This window comes from Haemaphysalis longicornis, unplaced genomic scaffold (assembly GCF_048455015.1).
Source record: "Haemaphysalis longicornis isolate Haplotype H1 unplaced genomic scaffold, Haemaphysalis longicornis Haplotype H1 scaffold_10, whole genome shotgun sequence".
NCBI lineage: Eukaryota > Metazoa > Arthropoda > Arachnida > Ixodida > Ixodidae > Haemaphysalis > Haemaphysalis longicornis.
Window position 1 is genome coordinate 19,061,243 of NW_027526204.1, and position 8,886 is coordinate 19,070,128.

General features: G+C 51.0%; 1 protein-coding gene across 1 annotated transcript; it reads right to left on the minus strand.

Annotated features, from left to right (window-relative positions):
• Window positions 1-417: 417 nt before the first annotated feature.
• On the minus strand, window positions 418-4,892 carry LOC144159744 (uncharacterized). The gene is made up of 3 exons (XM_077691442.1): window positions 4,770-4,892; window positions 3,857-4,724; window positions 418-449 (listed from the first exon to the last, which is right to left on the minus strand). Exons 1-3 carry the CDS (start codon window positions 4,890-4,892, stop codon window positions 418-420), a joined length of 1,023 nt encoding a protein of 340 aa, XP_077547568.1.
• Between the last annotated feature and the right edge of the window lie 3,994 nt (window positions 4,893-8,886).

Sequence of the window (8,886 nt, forward strand, 5' to 3'; positions counted from 1 at the left end):
TGCGAAGTGTTGGAGGGCGGTGACGTGGCGCCCGGGGAAGCCAGGGATGGAAACGGGCCTGTGCGTACGCAGAATGACCCCATCCCCGAGAGGGCCCAGGAAGATTGCGTGGTGGCGGGGGCATCTACGAGAGCGTGCAGAACAACATACAAACAGAAAATATTGAAAGGGGACAAAAAAGAGGAAGCCAAGCTGGTACTACGGAACAAGTGAACCCCACAATAACCATAAAGGACTGATCAAGGCTTTACAGAAAAGACAGGTCAAGAATAAACAGAGGAGAAAAAAGAAAATGTGGATAGTAAAAGAAAAAAAAACTAATTCTGTTATTTCGCTAGCGCCCATACGCAACGCTAGGCGAAGGCGTCCTCTGAAAAGAAAAACATGATCAGTCCGCGTGGTACCGTTTAAGGTCGGCTATATTAACCGGGCCTGCATGTTCACCGGTCCTGTTGTTGCGTAAAAGATACGTGATGGAAGACAGCTTCTCGCTTACGGTAAAAGGGCCCTCCCATTTAGGAGCTAGCGACGCGGAGAACTTGCGTGAAGCGTCGCTCAGTGGATGAGTGCGCCGGAGAACCATGTCGCCAACCGCAAGCTGAACATCTCGACGACCCCGGTTGTACTGCTCCGCCTGCTGGAGACGAGCAACATCAAGCTGCTCCCGGGCAGCCTGTATCGCATCACGCAGGCGCTGGCGGACGGCCACAGCATGAGGCGACAGACCAGAACCCGCGTCCGTTTCTGGAAGTGTCCTGTCGAGAGGAAATGGCATCTCCCGACCGTAATTCAGATAAGCCGGCGTAAACCCGGTTGAACGATTCACCGTGGTGCGAGTGGCAAATGCAATCTCAGGCAGCTTAGCATCCCAATCCTTGTGTTGCTCCGTATGAGCAATTAGCATCGCCTTGAGGTTGCGATTCACACGCTCCGTTATGTTTGTCTGAGGGTGATAGGTGGTCGTACGTTTGTGTTTCACGCCTACAGCTCGGCAGTTGTCCTCAAACAATTTGCTCGTAAAATACGTAGCATTATCCGTTATGAGCTGTGCGGGGAACCCAAAGCGCGAAAACACTTCCATTAGGCACCTCCATACATTCGGTGTATTGACGGTACGTAGCTGGAACAGCTCTACCCACTTCGTGAAATGGTCCGTCACCACAAACAAATAACAATTCCCACGCGGGCTGCGGGGGTAAGGGCCCATGATATCGCAAGCAACGATTTGCCAGGGGCTCTTACTCTCAACAGACTGCATCAATCCGGGCGGGCAACCGACTCGGGGTTTCGCTGTCTGGCACACGTGACAGCTCCTGGCGTACCGCAGCACATCCTGCCTCATTCCCGGCCACGTGACAGTCCGACATAACTTCTCATAAGTTTTGCTGCCAGAGCTGTGTCCAGCCAGAGCTGAATCATGAAAGTAGCGGATGAAAGCCCTCCGAAGCTTACGCGGTACAACAGCGCGGAATGGGGAATTAGCTTCGTCATCGTCCTGCGGGATATACCGTAGCAGGAGACCGTCTTCCGCCAACACATATGTATCAAACTCACCGCTGTTGCTGGTGGGAGCTGCGCCCTGTGCCCCGACGTGCTCAATGATCTTACGGCAGAGTCCGTCGGCACGTTGCGCCGCGAGAAGATCTGCCCTGCTCACCAGCGTACCCCAGCGTGCGTCAGCATCCACTGCAGCCACCAGCGCCGGCGCTGCCGCGTCCGAGGATGGCGGCAGGGGTGCGCGCGATAGCGCGTCAGCGACTTGGTTCTGCGAACCCTTCCTGTGCTGGATAGTAAAATCGTAGCGCTGAAGCGCAAGCACCCAGCGCGCAAGACGACCAGCAGGGTTCTTCAAACGCTGCAGCCACGTTAATGCCATGTGGTCTGTCTGAATGGTGAAAGAGGCACCGTCAAGATACATGTCAAATTTCTTTAGTGCAAACACAATTGCCAGACACTCACGTTCTGTGACCGTGTAATTGCGCTCAGCCGGAGTGAGCGTATGGCTAGCAAATGCGACCGGACGGAGAACGCCCTCAAACTCCTGCATCAGCACTGCGCCCAGTCCATAGTCGCTGGCATCGGTCTGCAACACAAATTGTTTGTTAAGGTCCGGTATCCTTAACGCCGCTGTTGTCGCGATTGCGCGAGACAGTGCTTCAAAAGCTTGCTGTTCAGCCTCTGCCCATTGCCATTTCACGCCTTTCCGTAGTAGCTGGTTCAGCGGACGTGATAGCTCCGCACAATGAGGAATGAAGCTGCGGTAAAAGGCTATCATGCCCAAGAAGCGCTGCAAGCTCTTAACGTCACGCGGGCACGGATACTCTGTAATTGCTTTCAGTTTGGCATCATTAGGACGAAGCTCTCCCTTGTCCACGACAAAGCCGAGCAATTCAACTTTGCTTGTCGCGAGTTGGACCTTTTTAGGATTGATGGTGAGGCCGGCGTGTTTCATGCGGTCAAGCACATCTCTGAGATGCACGAGATGCTCCTCAAAGGTGCGCGAAAAGACGACGACGTCATCCATATAGGCCATCGCGTACTTATAACGTACATCGTCAAGGACGATGTCCATTAATCTTTGAAACGAGCTCGGGGAGTTTTTCAGCCCAAACGGCATGCGCACAAACTCGAAAAGACCCCTGTAGCATGTGAAGGCGGTTTTAGGAATATCATCAGGGTGCATTTCAATTTGCAAAAAGCCGCGTGAGCAATCTAGAGTGGTAAACACGCGGGCACCACCAAGCGAGGAAATGATAGATTCTACGGCAGGAAAAGGATATGCGTCTCTTACAGTTACGTCGTTGAGACGACGGTAGTCCACGCAGAGACGCACACTGCCGTCTTTTTTTGGCGCCAACACGACTGGAGATGCATGGGCGCTCTGCGACGGCCGCACAACCCCCGTGTTCAGCATCTCGTCAAGGGCGACATCCAGTTTCGCCTTCTTCTGGATGCTGAGCGGCCGTGGATTGCAGCTCCAAGGAGGGGCGTCTGCCGTGTCAATGCGATGTTGAAGGACGGTTGTCCACCCAGGGGCCTCCGTGAACATTTCGGCAAACGGCTCCAGCACATAGGCGAGCTGCTCCCTCTCATAGTCACTGCAAGGACACTCCTCAATCAACTGCCTGATTCGCTCAGGCAACACCGATTTCGTTGCGACTGCGGCTGACCTTGGCACGGTACAGATATGCGTTGACGCCACAAAAGGTATCAGTTCTGCGTCATTGCCCAATCTGTAGCCACCACCCGCCAAGTCAAGCAGGAGGCCCTCGCGAATAATGAAATCCCTGCCCAAAATCATGGGCACCGCCAAACCCGGGCAGTACGTAAAGCGCTGCCGACACCTTCTGCTTGCGTAAGAAATGCGCAAGCGCACAGCACCACGTGCTTGAACAACAGCACCATTGGCCACTTGCAAACGGGTGCTGCATTTGCGCAACTTGACACCACGTGAACGGCAAAGTTCAAACACGGTATCGCCAATTAGCGACCAACTGCCGCCAGTGTCAATCAAGGCGTCAATGTCCGCTCCAACTACGTAAACAGAAACATGCGGTGCTAAGGGCTGTGCCGGCGCTTCAACACGACAAGCAGAGGGTAAAAAACACAAGTTTTCGCCGTTCGTCATATCCGGAGCCCATAGCGATGCTTTGGTGGCCATTAGCATCGCGGGCCGTACTCGTTTCCCTGATGGCTGTTGATATCACCTCAGGACACTCCCGACGGAAGTGTCCAGGCTGTCCACATCGGTAACAGCCGCCAGCTTGATTTCAATTGGGCACGTAGCCCCGCGACCCTCCCGTCTCGACAACCGGACGAGAAGGACCTCTGGAGTTCAGAGGATTTCGTTGCCGACCCCCAAGGGAGAGACTGGGGTCGGGGAGCGGTGAGCCTGCCAGTAAAGAGGGCCTGTTTTCCCAACGCAGGAACCCTGGCTCTAACCGCTGCGGGGAGTTCCCGCCGTGGGCTGCACCATCTAGTGGTCTTCCGCGCTCCAACTGCCTGTCGCCAAGGGCAGAAGGACCTCGTGCGCGGGGGGAATTCAAGCCCGCCGCTGCCGTACGCGGCTGTGGACTTCGCTGTGGCGAAGTCTCATAGGTGTCTCTCCATGCGCAAGCTGGCTCAAGTGCCTCCCCTACTGGCGGAGGGGGTATATAACTCAGCTCTGATATCAGAGCGTCCTCGATTGCTCGAGCTGATCGCGCCATCTCCTCCAAACTGGAGTAATCACGACCGTGCAGGAAAGGTCGGAAGCGCGGATGGCAACGCCGCAAGACGTGCTTTACCATTTCCGCGTCAGACGCACCCGGGATAGCTCGCTTGAAGAGCTCCTGGATAGCTCGAATGTATTCGAGCAAGCCTTCTCGCGGGTGCTGCGTACGTGCCTCCAGCTCACGGCGGGTGCGGTAGTCGTAGTCGGGAGGCAAGAACTCCTCGCGGAAGCGTGCCTCGAAGTCGGCCCAGGACGCGAACGGGGTCTGGAGGCGCCACCAACGACCAGCCGATGCCTCCAGGGCAACCGGCAGGACACGGGTCAACACGAACTCGTCCGAAGCGCCCGACGCCGTCTTGTAAACATTGAGATCGCTCAGGAAGTCCGCCACGGATTTGAAGTCGTCATAGCCCGTGAACCGTGGCACTGCGAGGCTCGGGTGGAATGCCGGCACGCGCTGCGGCGCCTCGAGGCTCGTGGGGGGCGCATGCCCGGAACCAGCGGGCCCCACCTACAAATTCTCCAAGCGATTAACAAGATTCTCGCAGAGGCGTGCGATCGGGCCCAGGGTAGCGACGACCTCCGAGGTATCCGATCCAAAGCCAGCACCGTGAGGGTCGGCCGAGAGGCTCCGTCGAGCAGAAGGCGTGGCTGCACCCCGGCGAGGCCTACGCTCCATGATGGAATCCGGTGCACCACGAAACGAAAAAAAAGGCACACAGCGATTACCGCCGCCGCGCTATCACAAGGGAAATGCCACTGTTTGCCAGAAAAGCGACACAAAAATCTCCAGAGAATTACCGGGGAATACCCCAGACACCGGCGACGCGAACAGCGAACGCTCTAGAACAAAGAGGAAGAAGACCACAATGTCTTTCCCGAGAACCAACTGCCGGCCCCACGTTCAGGGCGCCAAATGTGGTACCGGGGTCTTAGCGCCCGGCCGCGGCTCCCAAGAAAGACACCGAGTCCCCAGAAAACACACCTTTAGTCAGCTCTGACCCGAACCCGTCCCGAGACGTCTGATCTTCTCCAAGCCCAGGCACGCACTGAGTCCCTCGTCACGCTCCAGCGCGCACACGCTGCGCGTGCCCCGAACAGCGTCTTTCTCCTCGTCTGCGCGCCGTTCCCACAACTTGTAAAATCAAATTTTGGATCACGTGTACCTACATTCAAAAAGAATTATGTAAAACTATTCAACATAAACGGAGGCCATTTGCTGTGTGCTTAGAAGACATGCCAATTGGCCACATGATGATAAAATTGTTCTCAGCCAAATAGGTTTTCACCTGTCGGCTAAAAGGCAAATAAAAGCTAAGAGAAGAAAATCGATGAACAGGTAACATTACACGACTTAGAGCAGAAGAATAACAGGATGCACGTGTTGGATGTACGCATATTTTCCTACCTTTAAAATTTGGCTGCATTTTGTTACCATTTTCCGTACTGAGGTCTTAGTGTGGAAATATATGTGCATTGAAAAGTTAGCGCTGAAAATGTGGGACTGTGTAAGGATGTATATTGCAATATTTTAACCTTCGCAATTAAAAAAAATCAAAATAAATGCAGCCAAATTTTGATGGCAAAAAATTCAGTCTACAGCCAACGTGTACAAAATCTATCACTGCTCTGCACTCAGTCATGTGAATATCAGGTAGAGAATTCCCCTTTTAAGCAGAAATATGAAGAAATTTTTGAAACCAATTGAATTCCATCATGCAGCCACTAATCGGTATGTATAATGAATGCACATCAAACTATCCAATTTATGTTTAATTGTTTTCTATAACTCTTCGAAAATACAGAGGCAAGTGAAGCAAAATACGATTTCTAGAGTTTGAAATTAGAATTTGTCTCTCATGCAATAAGATAAATAATATTGATATCACTCAAAACTAGACAGGCTGCACTTTGTAATAGTACATTAGCCATATATCTGGTGCTAACTGACATACAGCAGAGACCATACAAACGTCCAAATGGACAACCACACCCTGAGGGAGTACTGGTGCCATGCACCTTATTCTAGGATGATGCCCTGAATTCCATTTTTTTCCCCACACACAAAAACCATAGTTTAGATTAGTGTCAGGAAAATATACATGAGCAATCAAGAAAATGAGATTAAACGACTTTCATATCATCCTTCGGCAGTGACAGCATTGCAGCTCCAAGGGTTTTCTAGTGTGCCGCAGCTCTTTCCGCAGCACGTCAGAACCGTGTTGCTGTCTTATCCTTTGGAGTTCCGTGTGGCTGGGGAGGCTTTCCATGGTCCATGAAGCTGCCTGCACACAATTTATAAAACAACTTGTAATGAATTCAATGAACAGTGCAGACACCGGCTAGCTTGAACACTGCCAGTAAGGAAACACAACTCGAGCATAACCGAAGTGTACAGATAACAAGGAATGTTTAGCAAGGCTTTACTTACCATAATGTTAAGAACATGTAGCAGGCACAGCAACAACAAACACAATGTTAATGTGGTGATTTCACACCATGGGTAAAACGGCATGCTTACAAGTACAAGCTGAGCTTCGCTGATCTCTCACAATGCCCGTCCTGATTCACGCTCTCGTGATTGCACTAGTCAAAATAAACCTCGCAGCCAGAACTCTCACAACACTCCAGCAGCCCGCTGCCACGTGAAACCTTGAGGAGCTTGCGGGTTGTTTTGCGCAGAGACTTGATGTGTGATAGAAATTTTGCTATTTGGATTTGTGAACGATCACTTTAGTTCTGTTTTATCGACATGACCTTTACATCCCATGATTGCTCAAACATTTCACCTGCTTGAGGTGGAAATGAACGTATTCCTATATAATTTTCAGTCAAGAGATTTTGAACTGGCTCTTACAATCACGCTTGTTGGCACTCCGCATCAGACACACGCGAGCTACTGCAGCCATTTACCATTAAATATTTGTCAAATGCGCCATTACATTAGTCTTCCCTGGGATCCAATGGTGCAAAGCACAATGGAATATAACAGAGTAACAGTAACAAGGGCGACACTAGACATGGGAGTCGCAGTTTTCCGGTAATGCCCACCAAGTTTAAAGCTACCTGTAAAAACTTCTAACTGCATCTCTGAGTCTCTGCTTGCCGACAAGAGACTACAGGAAACTGGCAAAAAAAATTGCTTGGCAGTTAAAGATTGACTGCAATACCTATATTCAGAGCATATCGTGCAATTTGAGAAAGATTACAAACAAAATGAGTGAAAGGTTGTTTTAATGCTCATGAAAAATTGTTATGGCTTTTTAAGAGTAACCGCACCGTGAAGCCAGCCTTGCAGCATTTTAAACATGATGCACAACTACCCCAACAGTGCCCAATTCTTTAAAACAGTCGTCAAAGCAGCCCAGATCTGAGTATTCAAAGCGGCCCAGATCGCGTTGCCATTTGTTGCATAGTTTGCCGGAATTCTCTTTGCTGAGGAGGTTGCGTAGTCACCAACATGCCCGTCCACAAACGGCCACAAAGTTGCAGCAGCAAGCCACATTTATACACCGGCTACAATAGGGTCCTAATGTCATTTGACTCAAATGGGGTGCTTCGAATGCCATTCAGAATCCACCATGCTACACTACAATCCCGATGGCATTTGAAAGCTTTCACAATTGCTCGCCGTGCTGTAGTGGCCATAGAGTTTCATACTAAACATATTAGTGTGAGGCCGCGTGTTAAGCAGGCGGGCGTGTGGCTCGCGGAGGAGGATCAACGACGGGTGACGCCATGGGTCGAGAACAACTAAAAAAACATATATTCTTCGGCTGCGTCTGCTGCAACCCGGGGCTTCCGAGCCGATTCCCCTCGAACTGGCTGCTGCGCCCCACGGAAGTGACGTACGTCAACAAAAAAAATTGCGTAATTGCATTACATTGCAATTACTTCAATAGTATTGCATATATTTTTGGCAGTGACACACTAATATTACAGTATCAAGATTTATTTTTAGCCTGAGTTTATTGTCTTTTAATATGACGTCACCTAGTCACCGTGACGTCATGGGCATGCTTTGTGGATGTTTGCATTATATTTTTCTCTGCGAAACTCGAGTTTGTTGTTGTTTTTGACACTCGCGTAGAAGAAGTTGTGTAAACAAAGCACTTTTTATAGATTTACCACGGGTTTTACGGATGACCTACGGACGAGCGGCATGGAGAAGAGCCCGAATTCCATCGAAGAGCGAATTTTGGCCCCGTATTGGCATACGTACGGGTACAGTTCACTCTAGTACGGGCTCGTCTGTTCCGGGTTTGTTCCGTTGGCCTATTTCAGATATTCCGGCTTCGCGCGGTGCCGAGGCAAGCAAGAATGTTACGAGCGTCGGCGTTGTGTGGAGTCGCTCACGAGTGGTGCGGTGCTGCGCTGTGTTTTCGTTTCATATGAGGTGTTCAGCTCAAAGCCTGTGTCACCGCGCTTGTATCTTCTGCAGTAATTCACAGTCTTCAAAGTCCGATGACTATTCGTGGCAGCAACGCGAAGTGCTGGTCAGCGCTTGCCCAGAGCGCAATGTTTTCATATCAAATACGTACGTATCAGAACCAAATGTTGCCCCAAAATATGCAGTAAAGTACGAAGCACCGTGTTGCCTTCAAAACGTGACCGATGTGTGTGGTGCGTCATAGTTTTCCAGAGGTTTGTTTGTGTGAAGCTGCTGGCGCCGC

Coding starts and splice junctions, on each gene's coding strand:
- LOC144159744 (XM_077691442.1), bottom strand. CDS start 4,892: ATGGAGCGTAGGCCTCGCCGGGGTGCAGCCACGCCTTCTGCTCGACGG. Junction 4,725..4,769: donor TCGCTACCCTGGGCCCGATC/GCACGCCTCTGC, acceptor GAGAATTTGTAG/GTGGGGCCCGCTGGTTCCGG. Junction 450..3,856: donor CCCCAGTCTCTCCCTTGGGG/GTCGGCAACGAA, acceptor ACGCAACAACAG/GACCGGTGAACATGCAGGCC.